Source organism: Oryctolagus cuniculus, chromosome 19, assembly GCF_051225735.1.
Source record: "Oryctolagus cuniculus isolate XC-2025 breed Fujian yellow rabbit chromosome 19, ASM5122573v1, whole genome shotgun sequence".
Lineage (NCBI taxonomy): Eukaryota > Metazoa > Chordata > Mammalia > Lagomorpha > Leporidae > Oryctolagus > Oryctolagus cuniculus.
This window is the reverse complement of record NC_142885.1, coordinates 55,705,766-55,726,148: the sequence shown is the minus strand read 5'-3', so window position 1 is coordinate 55,726,148 and position 20,383 is coordinate 55,705,766. Positions and strand designations below refer to the sequence as shown.

Genomic DNA, 20,383 nt, shown 5'->3' with positions numbered 1-20,383 from the left:
ATTTTGGAAAGAGTTGACAACATGTAAATTCCTCACACATAAACTATTCAGAGCCAGGGACCTTGATTCCTGGGCTATGCTGCCATTTAGGATTGCTCATGAAAGAAAATGCTCAGGGTAACACGGAGAGGTCCTCCCAATGTGACACAGCCTGAAACTCAAGTATTACAAAGCTTGCAGTTAAGATCTGGGATAGAGGCTGAACACCAAATTCAAAAGAGGTAACCAAGGTATTACATGCCGTAAGGAAAAAACGAAAGAAAAAAAAAAAACCCCACACACGATTGTCACTCAGCCACGGAATATTAAAGTGGAAATGAGGGGTGGGGGGGAGTAGGAGGGGAGAGTGGAAAAAACAATACATTTGTCACCCCGTCCCACTTCCTATACAGGATACAGGCAAAGCCTCCAGCCCCATTACCTCAGACACAGATGGTTATCGTTTATAGCAAAGGTGCACAGAAAGGCCTTCAGGTCTGAGCCCCTTAATTCCAGGGCTGTTAACGATTAAAGAGAAGGATGGGGGTGGGGAGGGAAATAAGGGCGGAGGGAGCTGGAGATTCACCCACCACCTCCCCCTCGGGGTCCTACCTCACAGCGCTTAGCCGGGACTTAGGACCAGAGTCTGCACCCCCTCCGGGGCACCTCCGGCCTCAGACCCCCACGCCCCGGGCTGGGAGGTGCTGGCGGTGGGGAGCAGGGGCAGTAGGTAAGTTTTCAGAGCCCTGCGGCTGACACGCCACAGGCTCCCCTCACAGCCTCTTCCTTTAGAGGGACCAGTCCAGACAAGGCGCTGATTTCCACTCCACCCCTTCCAACCCCCCCTTTCTCGAAGAACCCAACCCCCGCCCCTTCATCTCTCAGTGCCCCCCCCTTTTCCTTAACTCCCCCCCCAAACTCACAGCTGCTCCAGAGGTTCCTCCAGTCAAACCCTTTCTGGAAACGACGGCGGCCCGGCGGGTCCAAACCACCTACCATCCCCGCTCGCGTTTCCAGGATCCCTACCCCCGCCGCCGCCGCCTCTTCTTCCACCACTGCCACCGCCTCCTCTTCATCTGCGGCCCACCGGCGGCTGCCGCCCCGAAGCCCCACCCCCTCCATCGCCTCCTGCATCATCACTTCCGGTAACCCCGCCGGCCGCCTGCTCCAGGAGGGAGAATGAGAGAGGGGCGGGGAGGGAGCGGGTGGAAAATCGCGTCATGACGTCGGCGAGGACGTACGAAGCCGTCGCCAAGTAAGGGCAAGGACGTAGCGACTGGGCGGGAGAGGTGGGAGGAACTGGGCTGGACCATTTTGGGAGCTGGAATAAGGTGGGAAGGATCACGAAAGGGGTAGAGGGAGAACAGGGAGAGGATGAGGTTGGCTATATTGTTGGATGGGGCAGAGAACGGGGTAGGAGTTGATGTTTAGGGAGGCTCCACACTACTCCTGACCTGGGACGAATGCTCCCACAGAGGTCCGCCGGTGGTCTCGTCCGGCCTGGCCTACCGGACCTGTCCTAGCTCCGTCGGCCACCGCTCAGCAAGGCTCTTGGTACCGCCTCCTCCCAGCCCGCCGGGGGCTGCCGCGCTTCTGTGGGTGGGGGAAGGCAGAACTGACGCAGAGTGAGTGCAAGGGCTGGAGACGCGGACTCCTGGCGCGGGAGACTGGGGGGAGGGGGTTGGCTCCCCAGGAGCAGGGATGGGGTGGGGGTGCGGCGTTGCTAGGAGACGCGCTTGTGAGACCCCAGCCTCGCTGGGGGCGGCTCGGTGTCTACGCAGCTGGCCTCGGGAACCTGCCACACCAGTGGCCCGCGTGCCAGGAAGGGGAGGCCTGCTTTGGAGTCTCTCTGAGGCTTTATTTTGAATCTCTGGGACTCGCAGATGTAGGTTGGAGAAAGTAGGGGCCATTCCGGTCAGACGAGAGGGGAAGCGAGACCCAGAGAAGACCCCGTGGGGAAGTGGAGGCTTTCTAGGACAGTGAGAGCCGGATTTGAGAACATGAATGAAGCATTGTTCTTTCTAGTTCGCGTGCAGGAGTTAGCATGTAAATCAGACCGCAAAGACCAGGTGACGGGACAGACGATGGGCCGAGGGCTGTTGTTCGGAGGAGGCCACAAATACAGGATATAGGCTTTCTAGGTGGAGAAGGGAGCCAATGGCAAGGAGTTTAAGGTAGGAAACAGCTAAGGCCATGTGGCTGAAGCAGAAAGGGGCACAGCGCTCTGTGGTGAAAGCCGCGGCAGAGCTCATAGATTGGAGCCTTTTTGCCCAAGGCGAGCGCTTGGCTGTTGTGTTACTGCAGGATTTTTTTTTACCTTACCTCGTTTACATTTTCAAAAAAAATTACTAGATGGAGAAGGGTGGAAGTTGACTTGTTAGGGGCTGTTGCAGTAGGCCAAGGGAGTGTCCCCACAGTGGAAATGAAGAAAATTAGGTTCAGAATGAATGAATTTTGCAGGTAGAGCTTGCAGGACTTAGTGCTGAGTTGGAGGCGAAGTGTTTGGGAGAAGGAGGAACCAAGGACTTACTAAAGGAAGATAGTTTGGAAAGTAACATCCGGAGTTGTCTTTTGAACAGACTAAGTTGGGTAAGTTTATTAGCAATCCACATGAAGATGTCAAGTTGGATAAGCCGGTGGGGGGGGGGGGGAGTCACAGCCCCAGTGAAGATGAGAGTTTATTCCAAGATCATCTAGGGAGAGGATAATGAAAGAATGTTCCTAAACCCCTTGGGGCACTTAACCTTTACCCTTTACCCAGAAAGGGGAAGCCACCAAAGGAGTTGGCCAAGACATGAAAGATAAAAGGAAAGAAACACCACCACCACCCCCCACCATGACCTGGAATAATGGGACCCACCCTGAGAATCCATGAGGCTCATCCACCCACTTGCCAGCATTTACTCATCCTCGGAGGCTTGGCTCAAATCTCTTCCCTGCCTCCCTGTTTCCAGCAGTCAGTGGTTTTGGGCTTTGAACAGGTAATTTCTGTCCATTATAGAAAACCTGATTATATAAATATATATATGTATATATATTTGCATGTCCATCTCCTCCGTGGACTATTTCTTCTTTGTGTCTAAATGACTCCTAGTACAGAGCCTTGCCTATACATCCCAGCAAGTGGTTGTGGTTGGATAGGAACACTGTTCATAAGGTAGCAGCCATGGAATTTTAATACCTCTGACAAAGGGGCTTGTCACTGGCATGCTACTAGTACAGTCTTAATTATGGCCAATAATATAGCAGAAAGGATATCAGAAGAATAATGAGAATACCTGAGTTTCAATTTTGGACTAGCTGGTGACCAGCAGATTGGCCTTGGGTAAGCCCCTTCTTTTTTTTTTTTTTTTTAAGATTTTTTCAATTTATTTGACAGGTAGAGTTACAGACAGTGAGAGAGAGACAAAGAGAAAGGTCTTCCTTCCGTTGGTTCACCCCCCAAATGGCTTCTATATCCAGTGCTGTGCCAATCCGAAGCCAGGAGCCAGGCGCTTTCTTCTGGTCTCCCATGCGGGTACAGGGGCCCAAGCATTTGGGCCATCCTCCACTGCCCTCCTGGGCCACAGCCGAGAGCTGGACTGGAAGAGGAGCAACCGGGACTAGAACCTGGCACCCATATGGGATGCTGGCGCCGCAGGTGGAGGATTAACCAAGTGAGCCACAACGCTGGGCCAGGCCCAGCCCCTTTTTGAGTTGAAAGAGTTGGCCTAGATTGGAGGTTGCAGACTGGCAAGACAGCTACCACCTGCAAACATACTGGTCAGCCCACAAAGTGACTTAGATTCTGTTGTTGTTTTTTTTACTTGCCAACATTTAAAAATTGGACAGTAGGGACTGGCATTGTGGTGTAGCAGGTTAACCCACCATTTGCAAAAATGGCATCTCGTATTGGAGTACCAGTTTGAGTCCTGGCTGCTGCACCTCCAGCTTTCCGCTTATGTGCCTGGGAAGGCAGCAGAGGATGGCCTAAGTACTTGAGCCCCTGTGTCCACGTGGGTGACAACAAAGTTCCTGGCCCCTGGCTTTGGATCAGCCCAGATGGGCCGTTGGGGTTGTTTGGGGAGCAAACCAGTGGATGTAATCTCTCTCACTGTAACTCTGCCTTTCAAATAAATAATATTTTTAGAAAAGAGAAATGAAGAGGGAGGAGGAAGAGTGATGGGAATATGGGTGAGAGCGAGATGGGGGGAAGAAGCATCATGTTCCCAAATCTGTATAGATTAAATGCATGAAGTTGTATTCTTTAAACAAAGTAAATTTAAAAAAATAGATAGGAATTGAACATCAGAATCCAGATTTTCAGTTTCCTTTGGGAAATCTGGCAGCACCAGCCTAGAGTTCCTAGAGATTCTTAACAGCAACAGTCAGCTAGAGGTGAAGAGTTGCTTCCCCCTTTTTATGTGGCACATGCCAAGTGTGCCCAAGTGTCCCCTCCCACTTACCTGGCTGACCCCTGTAGGCATTTCATTTACAATTCCTGTGGTCCACAGCCACATGTGACTATTTAAATAAAAAGTTCCTCAGACTAATCATATTTCAAGTATTCAGTAACTACACGTAATCAGTGTCTACCCTGTTGGACAGGGCAGACATAAAGTCGTTCTATTACATAACTTTTGGTCAGCACAGGATGGGAGGAATTTGAGGATACAGTGGGTGCTAATCATTCCCCATATGTAAAAATGGAAAATCATTGCACCTGCTCGCAAGGGACTTGGGCTAGGAAGAAGCTCTGGTTCACTTGTTATTTAATGGGAAGAGAGTCTGCAACAAAGTGCAGTTACTTATAGTTGGATCTAGGATCAGGAGCTAGAAAGCTCCAGCTGTATCTACTGGAACCAAAGCCCTTTTGTCAGTTTCCTAATCCAATTACTTGAGCAAGTATCAAAGCAGGTGTATATATTTATTTATTTGAAAGGTACAAAGGTAGACATACTTCTCATCAGCTGGTACACTCCCCAAATGCCTGCACCATCAAGGGATGGGACCAGAGGAATCCAGGAGCTTGGACCTCAGCCTGAGTCTCCCATGTGGGTGTCAGGGCCTCAACTATTTGAGCTATCACCTGCTGCCTCATAGGGTGTGCATTAGCAGAAAGCTGGGATGGTGGAGTGGGAGGGGTTGGCAGACCTGGGACTTAAACCCAGTCACTCCCACATGGGATGAAGGCCACAACCACTAGACTAAAATACCTGCCCCAGATCAGAATTAGCATCTTCAGTGTTTTGTGTTCTCTGATTTCCCTAGTTGCTAGGAAGGCTTGAAGATCCTGGCTGGGGAGTTATGAATGAGTGACTGGTTGATCTTTAGCGTTTGTCTTCTATTTTTCTGCCCCTTCCGTCTCTAACTCTGCCTCCTACTTCTGGTAACTGGTTTTCACCACCTCTAATCCTTATCCTTACCTTGTCGTTGTCTCCTAAAATATGCTGATAAGGAAACATATACTTCCGTTTCATTTGAATTGAAGGACCCATTACTTGATTTCTATTCATAACTTCTAATCTTGGTTATAATAGCCCCACTGTAGTTCCCCTATACAAGTATCATCTTGTGTTGTGTGCCAGTGCTGTGATCATATACATACAGTTCCCAACTTAAGATGGCTCAACTTAGGATTTCTTGACTTTACAAAGGTGAGAAAGCACTATACGTTCAGTGGAAAGTACACTTTCATTTTGGTCTTTTCCTGGGTTGGCAACGTGCAATACCGTTCTCTGGTGATGCTGGGCAGTGGCAGCGACAGAGTGTGAACAGCTAATACTCTGCACTGCATTGCACTGGGCTTCTAAGCTAAGTTCTGCATGTTCAGTAAGGTAGTTGTATTAAGTACATTTTCAGCTTACAGTATTTTCAACTTGCAATGGATTTTTAGGGACATAACTCCATGGTAAATTGAAGAACATCTGTGGGAATCATTAGAATGGGTAAGTCTGCCTCCTCTGATCTTGTTTGGGATAGTTATTTTAGAAGTCTTTCAGACACTGAAACTTGTTTTCATTTTTTTTAATACTTCTCTTTTAAATCTGTTTTTACACAAGCTTATTTATTTATTTGAAAGGCAGAATGAAAGAGAAGGGGAGAGACAGATTGATTCCATCTGCTGATTCACTCCCCCAGCACATGCAACAGCCAGGGCTGGGCCATGCTGATTCACTCACCAAATGCATGCAACAGTTGGGGCTGGGCTGGGCTAGGCTGGAGCCAGGAGTCAGGAACTCTGTCCAGGTCTCCTACGCGAGTGACAGGAACCCAAATACTTGCGTCATCATCTGTTGCCTTCCCAGGTACATTAGCAGGGAGCTGCATTGGAAGCTGAGTTAGCCATAGCTGGGACGCTCTGATACAGGATGCAGTGTCCCAAGTGACGGTTTAACCCAACTGTGCCACAATGCCTACTCCCTGATAGTTGTTTTTGCCCTTTGTTTTTGAAAACTTTCCAAATTATAAGATCTAACCTAATTTTTTTCCTTAAATAAAATAAAAATGTGATCTACCTTCTTCCTGTACTCTATCTCTGCCATACCACATTCTTATCACTTTCTGTGTAAAAAGATGCAGCTTCAGAGAATAGCTGTGGTATGATTCAGTACACCACATAAGCATATTGTGAGGTTTGCGAAACAGCGTGTAGCCTTACACTTCCCTTTTTGGATTCTAGGGATATGAGGGGGCACAGATTCTCTTGAAGGTTATTCGGCCCAGTAGGATGATATTGTATAGGGTATGGTGCATGCCAAAAGGTAGGGACAATAACAGATCTAGAAGGGTAAACAAGGTGTAAGATATAAAGGAAGAAAAATAAGATGGGAAGCCTGATCATGCCTTTGGTGTTGGCACCTGCATTATATTTCCAGTAAGAAGTATGAGCTGTGCTCTGAAGATAAGCGGTGTCTCCAACAGGGTTATTTACTCATACTGAAGAACAATAGCCCTTTACTGCACAGGGATTATTAATGATCAGAGGGAAACAGCTTTAGGAAAATCCATTACTTGCACACAGTAATAAATTCACCAACAGGCCACACATTTCTTTTCCGTTCTCTGCAGACAAAGCTTACAGTAGATAAAAGAGGCTTCATTGTTACTCTTTTATTTCCTCCTATTCAGGTAACTTGTGCCTCTGTGAACTCATGCTAAATGTTTTACGTGGATTATCTCATGAATAATCCTTAAAACACTTTGAAGAAGATTTTACATTTCAAGAAACTGAGGTGTGGGAAGTTTATAATTTGCTAATTTCTCAATGTAAAGAAGTCAGGATTCAAACCCAGGTTTGTCCCCTCATAGCTTACATCCATTCTTTTGTATTATATCTGATATTCTTTACAAATGAAGAAAAAAAATGTAAACGTCTAAAACCCAGACTAGCATCCTCTGTTTTGCTATCCAGGACTAGAAAGCCTGAGTGCTTTGGTCTTTCCAAGAGCATCTCAGTTCCCTAGAGGTTTTCAGAATGACAAAAGCTTTAAACTAAAATTTTCTGGGTTTGTTTTAACCTTAATGATCAGTTGGGTGCAAGGAACTGAACCTTATTTCTCAAAATGATTGCTTTTCAAGAAAAATCTATCAGGGCTGGCGCTGTGGCACAGTAAGTTAATCCTCCACCTGCGGCGCCAGCATCCCTTGTGGGTGCCGGTTCTAGTCCCGGCAGCTCCTCTTCCAGTCAGCTCTCTGCTGTGGCCTGGGAAAGCAGTGGAGGATTGCCCAGGTCCTTGGGCCTCTGCACCCATGTGGGAGACCTGGAGGAGGTTCCTGGCTCCTAGGTTCAGATTGGCGCAGCTCCGGCTGTTGGGACCATCTGGGGAGTGAACCAGCAGACCAAAGACCTTTGTGTCTCTCCTTCTCACTGTCTGTAGCTCTACCTCTCAAATAAATTCTTAAAAAAAAGGTATCAAAACCCATTTTTCTGTGTTTGAAGTTTCACAGAAACATTGTAAAGCATTTCACTCCAGTGGACCAACTGTAACTGGACTTTTAAAAACTTTAAAGTAAGGGTTACATCATAACTGTAACTTAGGCTGCCCTAGATAGAATTAAGAAGTCCCTCCCCACTCCTGAAGAAACACTGAGTTTTCACTTCTTTATCCTGTTACCCACTCTTTGGAAAACATCATTGGGATTAGTATTTTAAATTGGCTGTGAATATCATTTTGGAAACCGGATCCAAACACCGTCATGGATCTCTCAGTAGGAGAATGGACATACTGGTGACCATTCTTCGTGTGTCTGAATTTATTATGTTTTTTTATGCTGCAACTCTGCCTGGCCTAAGAGTGAAGTGAATGAGACACAGTTCCAACCTTCTTCCCATCACCTTCTACCACATACACACATAGTGAAAAAAGAAAGGTGAGTCAAACAGAAAATTCCTATAGAGTAGGGTGAATGTTATGATGGGGGTAAATGCCAGCACTGCCCAGAGCAGAGCAGTGGTCCAGTGTCCCTGTGAAAGGGGCACCCCTGTAGGTAACGGAAGCCAGAGGATGAGAGGCAGCAGATGGGCAAGAAAAAAAAGAATATCTCAGTTATGTGAACTGGGCGTTCATAGGACAACAAAGGGATCCCAGATCTAAGGATATAGGGCAGCAGGACACAGGATACATCACTGTTGGTGCACAGTGAGGATGTAAGACTGATTCAGTTCAGTTAGATTTCACAATGGCCTCAACAGCCCCCTAAAGAATCATAAAGCATTTAGGAGAGAAATTTGACTATATTACAGTCATTAATTATGATGAGGAAAAGAAATCCACGAACGGCCAGATCTTTCTTGAGAGAAGTCCTTCCCTTCACCTGCAGCTTGAAAATCAGCTAATTCTTTTTGCCTTTTTTGTCCCTTCTCTTGTTTGCACTGCAACACTTCCAGCAGTAGGCAAAGCCTCATGAGAGTCCAACATTTGGAATTTTGGCATTCCTGAGACCAGAGTCATACTTCTATAAATTTCATCTAGGGGAAGGGAATTTTCATGTCTGCTCTTAAACTTCTAAGAGTTCATGCTATGATGGACTTTACAGAGGTATGTGGTGGGGGGTGGGGAAGATTGTTCCAAATGTGGGGGAAATGTGACAGGGATGAGGCCTTGGTACTAGAAGATAAAGGCCTTCTGCAAAAGTAGGTCTGGATACACAGAGTACCTGGGTATACTCTGGTATACCTGGGTGTACTTGGTTCCCAGAGCCTCCTTAGATACTTTCATGTACTCTTAGCAGTGAGTGAAAGGAGTGGATATTTGATTGTTTCTTTCTAAATTGATTATTGTTCATTATGAGTTCCTATTACTGATTCCAAAATAAAAACAAGGGAAAGCTTTTGGCCAGACAGGTAAACAATCATGTAGCTTTTTGAGTCCTTGATCACAACTTTCCTGTCAATTAATTAGGCGGTATTAGGCAAGACTTGTGTTTCTCCATCTGTAAGAGAGGTAGAATCATGAGTAGTTATGGTATAGTTCTCTCTTTTGCTTCTCAAATATGTAATAATAAATAATAAAAGATGTAAGTCATACCATGTTATTCCAACTTGCTTAAGTCTGCCACTGTCTTCCTTTTGCTCATAATCCAAAAATCTGCCTTCCCGACCAGAGCTGGATTGTATTGACCTGTTGCCCCAAAGGCTCCCGCAACAGTCACATTCATCTTTGAAGTGGATTCCTGCCTTGGAGCCATTGTTCCTACTGCTCCTTCTTCCTGGACAGCCCTCGACTTAACTCTTCCCATTATTAGGCTCCTTCACATCGTTCAGGACTGAACACAAATGTTGATGACCATCCAAACTAAAATAATTCCTATCTATGCTCATTTGTGCTATCTTGTTTCACTCTTTCAGAATAGGTATCATCATCTAAAGTTCTTTTTTGTATATGTTATCTGCCTCTGCCACTATAAGTTCTAGGAGTGCAGGGATCATGGCTGCTGCTTGTGTTTTGTTTTTTAATTTTTATTTATTTCAAAGGCAGGGAGGTCGAAAGAGATCTTCCATCCTCTGGTTTATTTTCCAAATAGCTGCAACAGCTCAGGTTGAGCCAAGAAATGTCTGGGTCTCCTGAGTGGGTAGGAGGTACCCAACTGCTTGATCTATCACTTGCGGCCTCCAAGGTGCAAATTAACAGAAAGCTTGAATCAGTAACAGAGCTGGGACTTGAACCCAGGCACCCTGGTGTGGACTACAGAGTCCCAGACAACATCTTAACTACTGTGCGAAGCACCTACCCCAGTGCTTGTTTATCACTCTATCCCCAGAACCACGTGTTCCTGGCATATGGTAAGCAATCAGGAAATGTTGCGTGAATGGATGGATCCTTAGGAGTGAAGAGTAAGGCCTACAGAGTGGTTGCAACGTAAGGAACTCCTGCCCAAGAGTCTGTTCTATGATGTCAGCTCCTAGCTCCTTTTGGGGTCAGAAGGGATAGGGTTGCTGTGAGGAACAGAAAAGCAGAGCAGTCCAGCCAAATGTCACAACCGCTTTAAAGGTATCTGTAGGATAACAGGAGCCAATATGAGAAGTCTTTTCTGTTTGTTTTTTAGAAAGCTTTTATGTAATAAATATAAATTTTATAGGTACAGCTTTTGGAATATAGCAGTTCTTCCCCCCCATATCTACCCTCCCACCCCCACTCCCATCCCACCTCCTATTCCCTCTCCCATCCCATTCTTCATTAAGATTCATTTTTAATTATCTTTATATACAGAAGATTAATTCTATACTAAGTAAAGATTTCAACAGTTTGCACCCATACAGACACAAAAAGTATAAAGTACTGTTTGGAGACTATTTTTACCGTTAATTCTTATAGTACAACTCTTTAAGGACAGAGGTCCTACATGGAGAACAAGTGCACAGTGACTCCTGTTGTTGATTTAACAATTGACACTCTATTCATGACATCAGTGATTACCCAAGGCTCTTGTCCTGAGCTTCAAAGGCTTTGGAAGCCTTTTGATAAACAAACTTCGACTTTACTTAGGGCCACAATCAAAGTGGAAGTTCTCTCCTCCCTTCAGAGAAAGGCACCTCCTTCTTTGATGGCCTCTTCTTTCCTCTGGGATCTCACCCACAGAGATCCTTTATGTAGGTCATTTTTTATCACAGTGTCTTGGCTTTCCAAGTGTCAAGTTTTCAAGCCTGAAATACTCTCATGGGCCTTTTAGCCAAATCCGAATGCCTTAAGGGCTAATTCTGAGGCCAGGGTGCTATTTAGGGCATTTGTCATTCTAGGAGTTGGCTTCCCATGTTGGATCATACTCTATCTATTGTTTTTCTTTTTTAATTCTATCTATTGTTATTAGCAGACACTTGGTCTTTTTTTTTTTTTTTTAAAGATTTATTTATTTATTTGAAAGTCAGAGTTAGACACAGAGAGAAGAGAGGCAGAGAGAGAGAGAGAGAGGTCTTCTGTCCGATGGTTCACTCCCCAGATGGCCAGAGCTGCGCCGATCTGAAGCCAGGAGCCAGGAGCTTCTTCCAGGTCTCCCACACAGGTGCAGGGTCCAAGCATTTAGGCCATCTTCCACTGCTATTCCAGGCCATAGGAGAGAGCTGGATTGGAAGAGGAGCAGCCAGGACTAGAACCAGTGCCCATATGGGATGCCGGCACTAAAGGCCAGGGCGTTAACCCGCTGCACCACAGTGCCAGCCCCAACACTTGGTCTTATTTATGTGATCTCTTTGACACTTATTCCTATCTTTACGATCAGTTATGCACTTCAAACAATTATTTTAACTAGTAAGATGGCATTAGTACCTGCCCACTTAATGGGATTTGTTGTCCCATGACAAGTTTTTAGCTTTACCCTTAAGTGTAAGTCCATAGGAACATATGCTGAACTGTACATCTCCTCGCTCTCTTATTCCCACTCCTTATTTTTTAAAGGGATCAATTTTCAATTGGATTTAAATGCCTAAGAATAATTCTGTGTTAATTAAAGAGATCAACCAATGATATTAAGTAGAAAAAGAAAATACTAAAAAGAATAAAATAGCAAACTGTTCCTTGATAGTCAGAACAAGGGCTGATCAAGTCATTGATTCTCATAGTGTCAATTTCACTTCTACTTCCTTTTAGGTGCTCAGTTAGTTGTCACAAATCAGGGAGAACATATGATATTTCTCCCTTTGTGACTGGCTTATTTCGCTCAGTATGCTTTCCAGATTGCTCCATTTTGTGGCAAATGACCAGATTTCATCTTTTTTTTTTTTTTTTTTTTACCACTGTGTAGTGTTCCATAGACGACATATCCCATAATTTCTTTATCCAGTCTTCCGTTGATGGGCATTTAGGTTGATTCCATGTCTTAGCTATTGTGAATTGAGCTGCAATAAACATTGAGGTGAAGATAGTTCTTTTATTTGCCAATTAAATTTCCCCTGGCTGGATTCCAAGGAGTGGTATAGCTAGGTCGTATGGTAGGGCTATATTCAGATTTTTGAGGTATCTCCAAACTGACTTCCATAGTGGCTTTACCAGTTTACATTCCCACCAACAGTGGATTAGGGTACTTTTTTCCCCACATCCTCATCAGCATTTGTTGTTTATTGATTTCTGTATGAAAGCCATTCTAACTGGAGTGAGGTGAAACCTCATTCTGGTTTTGATTTGCATTTCCTTGACTGCTGATCCTGAACATTTTTTCATGTGCCTGTTGGCCATTTGGATTTCCTCTTTTGAAAAATGTCTATTTAAGTCCTTGGCCCATCTCTTAAGTGGGTTGTTTGTTTTGTTGTTGTAGAGTTTCTTGATCTCTTTGTCGATTCTGGTTATTAATCTTTTATTAGTTGCATAGTTTGCAAGTAATTTCTCCCATTCTGTTCACTTTCCTGTTTCTTTTACCATACAGAAACTTCTGATATGAGAAGTTTTATAAAACGTTATTGTGGCTGGCGCTGCGGCTCAACAGGCTAATCCTCTGCCTAGCGGCGCCGGCACACCGGGTTCTAGTCCCGGTCGGGGCGCCGGATTCTGTCCCAGTTGCCCCTCTTCCAGGCCAGCTCTCTGCTGTGGCCAGGGAGTGCAGTGGAGGATGGCCCAAGTGCTTGGGCCCTGCACCCCATGGGAGACCAGAAGAAGCACCTGGCTCCTGCCATCGGATCAGCGCGGTGTGCCAGCCGCGGCGGCCATTGGAGGGTGAACCAACGGCAAAGGAAGACCTTTCTTTCTGTCTGTCTGTCTCTCTCTCTCACTGTCCACTCTGCCTGTCAAAAAAAAAAAAAAAAACATTGTAGGGGTCAGCACTGTGGCACAATAGGTTAAATCCCTGGCCTGCAGCACTGGCATCCCATATAGGCGCCGGTTCCAGTCTTGGCTGTTCTACTTCCAGTCCAGCTCCCTGCTATGGCCTGGCAAAGAAGTAGAAGATGGCCCAAGTTCTTGGGCCCCTGTACCCATGTGGGAGACCCAGAAGCTCTTGGCTCCTGGCTTCGGATCAGCTCAGCGCTGGCCATTGCGGTCATTTGGGGAGTGAACCAGTGGATGGAAGACCTCTCTCTCTCTTTGGCTCTACCTCTCTCTGTAACTCTTTCAAATAAATAAATCTTAAAAAAATGTTAATATAATCTGTATCAAGGTACCAAAAAATCTTTCCTTTGCTCTTGTTACATAAAGGGAATAGAATTTTTTACTTCCCTTTGTCACACTGGCTAAGCTTTTGAGGCAAATCAACATTTATTGAGGTTGAGGAGCCTATTTAGTGATTAAAAGCATGGACTCTGACTATACACTGTCTGGGATTGAATCCTGGCCCTGCCTATTACTGTGTGACTTTGGACAAATTACTTAATCTGTTTTTGCATCAGGTTCCTCTTTTGTAAAATGGAGGTGATGGTAGCCATCTACATTATAGAATTGTGATTGTGGGACTTAATAAATGTAAAGCACCTAGTAAAGTGTCTGGCACACTGTAAGTGCAAAAAGCAAATACAGCTATTATCATTATTATTACTATTATTATTACTGTAATTATCAAGATATCTATCCTGCCCTCTGGGAATTCAGAGACTCTATGAAGAAAACACTAATAATAATAACTACAAATGAGAAATACCTGGCTGTGTTAGGAGCTGGGGAAAAGGTACTCCAGAAAAGCTTGATAGTAAGTAGGTGTTCACTTGGTGGCAGCTGAAAAGAGGCACTGTCAATGGAAGGCTCAGCCAGGACAAACAGGCATGCCAAAGCAGGGTGCCTAAGGCCAGCAGCTCCCAAACTTTTCTTACTCATAGTCTACCTCACATTTTTTGCTATTATTTACATACCTATCTATCTTGCTCTCTCTATATATATTTAAAGATTTATTTATTTAAAAGGCAGAATATCAGACAAAGACAGAAAGAGATCTTCCATTTGCTGGTTTACTCCCCAAATGGCTTTATTGACCAGGACTGAGCTGGGCTGAAGTCAGTAGCCAGGACCTCCATAAATTCCATGCAGATCTCCCACATGGGTGGCAGGGCCCAAGCATTGGGTCATCTTCTGCTGCCTTCCCAGACACATTAGCAGGAAGCTGAATTGGAGCAGAGTAGCAGGGACTCCAAAATATGGGATGCCAGTATCACAAACAGAGGAGGAGGAAGAGGAGGGGGGAAGAGAGAGAAAAAATGCAACAGCCGAGACTGGGCCAGGCCGAAGCCAGGATCCTGGAGCTTCTTTCAGGTCTCCCAAGTGAGTGCAGGGGCCCAAGGACTTGGGCCATCCTCTGCTGCTTTCCTAGGTGCATTAACAGGAAGCTGGTTTGGAGGTGGAGCAGCCCACATGGGATACTGGCATTGCAGGAGGTGGCTTTACCTGCTACCCTACAGCACCGGCCCTCTATTGTTTTTGTTTTTGTTTTTGTTTTTTTTTTTAAGATTTATTTATTTATTTGAAAGACAGATTTTCCATCTGCTGGTTCACTTCCCCAAATACTCTCAACAGCCAGTGTGGGGCCAAGTAAAAGCCAGGAACCATAAGTTCCATCTAGGCCTCCCACAGAGGTGACTGGAACCCAAGTACTTGGGCCATCATCTACTGCCTCCTGGGCATATTAGCAGAAAACTGGATCAGAAGCAGAGGCGGGAGTTGACCTCAGGCAGTCCAATACAAGATGCAGGTAGGTGTCCCAAGTGGTAGCTTGACCTAATGTGCCACAATGCCTATCCCACTTCCTTGTATTTTAAACCAGCTTAAAATTTTGTAGTTTTGAAGAAGCTGTATATCACACAAAGTCTAAATTGTTCTATATCATGGTTTGATGAGTTATTCTAATATACATTAAAATTATCACAAATAATAATCAGAGGTAATCACAATTAATAATATATCTTAAATTTACCTCCTAACCCAATCTTTGGGATACCTGCATTAGGAGAAACTTCTCCCAAATAGGACTAGAGACCAAAACACACAAGCAGCAGCACATATAGGCCCGTGCATAGTAGGCACTTGGTAATGAATTTCTTCCTAGCACTTTGTACCTGAGGTGTGGGATTCGGTCAAGGGACCAGTTTTCGGTCACACTTCTTTCCAAGCACACCCCTTCTCTTCTGTCTTTGCTCATTCTGGGATTTGGGGACAGGGGATGAAAGGGAGTAAAAAGTTTCAGGAAGTGTCACTACCAGTAAAGTTTATAAAACTTGAACTATGAATATTCTTTGAAAACAGACTTCATAGCCAAGTGAGACTGTAGTTCAAGGTGGTCCTCTAAATAAATAAATACTTTTGATGTTGCTCATGTGACAATCTCAGCAGAACATGAGATCTGGTAATACTGGTGGGGTCAGAAAGGTCTGCTTTCTTGGTCTCAAGTCAAGAGGTGATTCATAGTGTCAGAGGATTAAATGTTGGTTTCAAGCCATTCAATCCATAGGGAAGAAAACTGTTTGAGAACAGGCAGTATAAATGAGTTGCTTTCTAATAGCAAAGAATAAGAGAGCTTTTTAAATTATTTTCTTTTGATTGTTTCTAGAATCACAAGCTTTCGGTAGCATGAAATACTTTGATTTGTTCCCCTGATCACTCACCTTTCTAGGTGCTTGAGAATTGAGCAGTAAATAAGATGGATGTGGTCACTACCCCATAAAGGTTAGCTTCTACTGGGGGAAGACAGACATCAACAAACCATGACTTGATGCGTGCTACAAAGAAGAAATACCAAGAGCTATGGGGAAGGTTCAGCAGAGAGACCTAACCCAGTGTGTGTGGTTGGGAGGCAGAGGAGCAGTGGAGGATTTTCTGACACATCCATGTTTTCACTGGGAGCTTACAGATGAGTAGGGATTGACCAGGTAAAAGAGAAGGGGTCAAGGGAGTCTTCTAGAAAAGGAACTTCATGGGCCTGTGCTCTTAAGGTAAGGAAGAACATGGTTCCCCCAAACTGAAACAAAGCCAGTAAAGCATTTTTTCTTCCCTTCCCTTCCATTCTGGTCCCTTATCCTTTTCTTGAGACTTGGAAGGAAGTGGCAGGCCAAATTTGTTAATAGTACACATTGGGACCTGCGTTTTGGTGCAGCAGGTTAAGCTGCAGCCTGCAATGCCACCAGCCCACATAAGTGAGTCTCAGCTGCTCCACTTCCAATCCAACTCCTTGCTAATGTACCTGGGAACACAAAGGCAGCCTAAGTGCATGGGCCCCTTCTATGCATGTGGGAGACCCAGATGGAGTTTTGGCCTCCTGGCTTTGGCCCTGGCCCAGCCCCAGCTGATGCAAACATTTGGCAAGTGAACCAGCAGATGGAAAATGCCTTTCTCTCTGTTTCTCCCTCTGTAACTCTGCCTTAAAGTAATAATAAAAAGTACACAATAGTAGACACAGTTTTAGACCCTTGTCTCTGAAAAACCTTTGGAACTTGGATTTTTCCTGATGTTGGAGAGGGAGACGTCACTTATCTCCATTTCAAGATTAAACTTAAACATTAATTAAAGTGTTTTAAAAATAGTTCTATTAAGTACCAATTGTTAGGACTGCTTATTACCTTGAGTAAGCTAATTGCAGGGCTTGTGCATCAGATTATGGTATATGATCAATTAGAGTTGGAAGCCATGTCTTTAAGAGTAGGAGAAGGAAACCAATTAAAGTCAGACTTTGGAGAAGGTTGACACTTTCCTCCTCAAGTGTCAGGAAGTCAAGGAAGTTTTGTCTGCTAATGACAGGGAAGTGAAGTAATCATTACTAGATGTTAGTTACAGACTCCCTTTCCCCTCAAAGGAACTGACTCACGTATTTTCATGTGAAACCATGGAGTTTTAGGGAAAGCCAGAAACTCAGAAACCTGTTTCCTTACCAGGAAAAATGTCATCATCTCATCTGGGTTTTTATTATGCATGATGTTCTCTCTTGGTTTTTATGAATTCCTTTTAAGCATTTTTTTTTCTCTGTGAAGCATCAAGGAGTTCAGAGTTGGTGTTGGCTATAACTTTGATCCTTTTAACCTTTGAATTGGGTGAAGTAGTGCTTTCAAGCTTTTCATCAAATGGTTAAGCCTTGGTTCATTCCTCATTGCTTGTGAAAGGTCATCAGGGTCAGGACACGTAGGAAGGACCATCATGTTCAAAAGAGAAATTCTCTGTAAGGTGAATTCCTTGCAAGTATTTGGAGTTTCCAGATAGATATGCACCTGCCTAGCCTCCATCATTCTTTAGTTACCTAAATTCTCGTAAGCTCAGGACTACCCTAAGGCATATCATGCCTCCCCTAGAGGCTTGAAATGGATCATGCTCCTAAATGGCAGTGAGCATCCTCTTTGCTAATGTAGATGAGCCTGTTTGAGGAAAACTCAGAAGTCATAATGAGGCGTCGAAGTACCAGGCCCTGCTACTTACTCTCTACCTCTGTCCTTGTCTTCCCATCCTGTCTCCTGGTTAAAGGTATCACAATAGTTACTCTTCTGACCAACCAAAATCCTCTAATAGTAGGACTTTTTAACCCCATCTTCCCTGAACTTTATTAAGATGCAGAAAAGAACTTATTATTAAATAATTTTTTAAAATGGGGACTTCTGGGGCTGGCGCTGTGGTGCAGTGGATTAAAACCCTGGCCTGAACCACCTGCATCCCATATGGGCGCCGGTTCGAGACCCGGCTGCTCCACTTCCTATCCAGCACTCTGCCATGGCCTGGGAAAGCAGTAGAAGATGGTCCAAGTCCTTGGGCCCCTGCACCCACATGGGAGACCGGGAAGAAGCTCCTGGATTTGGATCAGCCCAGCTCCGGCCATTGCGGCCATCTGGGGAGTGAACCATTGGATGGAAGACCTCTCTTTCTCTTTCTCTCTCTCTCTCTGCCTCTCCTCTCTCTGTGTAACTCTGACTTTCAAATAAATAAATAAATCTAAAAATAAAATAAAATGGGGACATCTAATGCCTACCAGCAAAATAGACATTTATGTATAAGGGAGTCTTCAAAAGTTCATGAAGGGATAGGTATTTGTCCTAGAGGTTTAGATGCCCACATCCCATATTGGAGTGCCTGGATTCAAGTCTCTGCTCTGCTCTCCATTCCAGTTTCCTGCTAATGTAGATCCTGGGAGGCAACAGGTGATGCTCCAAGTAATTATGTCCCTGCCACCCATATAGGAGAACTAAAATGGGTTCCTGACTTTGGCCAGGGCCACGCTGTTGCAGAAATTTGGGGACTGAACCCATAGATGGGATATCTCTCTTTCTGTCTCTCAAATAATGGGGGAAAAAGTTCATGGAATTATATACTATGAAAAAACTACACAGATTTTTTAAATTTTTTTTGCACTAAGGTAAGTTTTTAATTCCATTTTTTCCACGAAATTTTTGAAGTCCCTGAAGTACTGGATGACTTCATGCAATAGAATGAACTGCAACAGAGAGAATGTCTGAACTAGAGCTACATGTAACAAACAACATGAATGAATCTTAGAAATATGATGGGCATACCAGCCAGCGCCACGGCTCACTAGGGTAATCCTCCGCCTGCGGCACCGGCACCCCAGGTTCTAGTCCCGGTTGGGGCACCGGTGCTGTCCCAGTTGCTCCTCTTCCAGTCCAGCTCTCTGCTGTGGCCCGGGAAGGCAGTGGAGGATGGCCCAAGTGCTTGGGCCCTGCACCCGCATGGGAGACTAGGAGGAAGTGCCTGGCTTCTGGCTTCCGATCGGCACAGCATGCCAGCTGCAGTGGCCATTTGGGGAGTGAACCAACGGAAGGAAGACCTTTCTCTCTGTCTCTCTCTCTCTCACTGTCTAACTCTGCCTGTCAAAAAAAAAAAATCCAGAAATATGATGGGCATAAAAAGCAAGTTGCAGAACTTACTTATATCTATGTCTATATATATTTAGGAACTTTATATATCATGTTTTTAAACTTGCAAAGAAATACTATCTAGTGTTAAGTGTAAAGATATGGATGATACACAACAAATTCAAGATAGTGACTCCTTCTACAAAAGGAGAACTATATGGAAGAAATAACATGGAGGTTTCAATTATATTCATAATTTTTAAATTTTTAATATTTTGTTTATTTGAAAGACAGATCTTCTGTTGGTTCATTCCTCAAATGACTGTAACAGCTGGGACTAGGCCAGGCTGAAGCCAGGAACCAAGAACTCAACTTGTGTCTCCCATGTGGTTGCAGAGATCCAAGTACTTGGACCATCACCTGCTCTATCTCAGGGAGTGAAGTAGCAGGAAGCTGGAATCAGAAGTGGAAACAAAACTTCAACTCAGGCACTTTGATATGGGATTTGGGCATCCCAAGCTGTGTCTTAAACACTAAACCCAATACCTGCCCCATAACTTATTATTTAAGATCTATTGAGAATATATGGCTGTTATTCTCTATTTCTTTTTCTATCCAAAATATGATGACAAGAATTGTACTTTAAAAATACAGCTAGCTTTAGGGAATATACTTAGTTTGGTTCTCATTCAGCCAAGTCTTCAGAAATTAAAACTGATGTTGTAGAGTAGAACCCCAGAGGGGCCATAGAATGTTTGGTTATTAGAAAGATTTTCAGCATATTTACTGTACAGTTCTTACTGGACAAGAAAGCAGGCCGAAAGTTTTGAGAAGCATTTTTAAATCGGGTATGATGAATGTAAAGAGAGGTTTCCATCTGACAGCCTCTATGTGGAACCTACAGACTCATTGTGTTTGATCTTCATGGTAACCACATTTCAAAACTAGTGATTTAGTGTCTTCTTTGAGATTTCATTTTTTTAAAATTTGTTTGAAAGGCAGGTTACAAAGAGAGAAGAGAGAAGGGGAGAAAGAAAGAGATCATCCATCTGCTGGTACACTCCCCAAATGGACACAGTGGCTGGGCTGGGCCAGGCAGAAACTAGGAGCCTAAAACTCCTGGGTGCAACAGGGGCCCAAGTACTTGAGCCATAATACCCTGCTTTCCCAGTCACACCAACAGGGAGTTGGATGAGAAGCCAAGTGACCAGGACTTAAACTGGCACTCAT

General features: G+C 44.5%; 1 protein-coding gene and 1 long non-coding RNA gene across 19 annotated transcripts in view; both read left to right on the top strand.

Moving 5' to 3' along the window:
- Positions 1-1,117: 1,117 nt before the first annotated feature.
- The window catches only part of LYRM1 (LYR motif containing 1), a 28,503-nt gene continuing 9,237 nt past the window's right edge, over positions 1,118-20,383 (top strand). The window contains exons 1-4 of one of the 18 annotated variants that reach the window (XM_089321591.1): positions 1,467-1,604; positions 2,440-2,568; positions 2,741-2,960; positions 5,855-5,906. Coding sequence is in view for 7 of the 18 variants with exons in the window: in XM_089321588.1 (XP_089177714.1) it covers positions 2,829-2,960 (132 nt within the window). In the remaining 11 variants the exon portion in view is untranslated. Of the gene's footprint in view, positions 1,605-2,439; positions 2,569-2,740; positions 2,961-5,854; positions 5,907-8,848; positions 9,000-20,383 lie in introns of those variants that run through there. The other 17 variants (XM_089321588.1, XM_089321595.1, XM_089321586.1 and 14 more) reach the window with 17 other exon arrangements.
- On the top strand, positions 7,122-8,311 carry LOC149120599 (uncharacterized). Its single transcript, XR_016226159.1, has 2 exons — positions 7,122-7,253; positions 8,255-8,311. It is a non-coding gene; the product is annotated as an uncharacterized LOC149120599 (long non-coding RNA).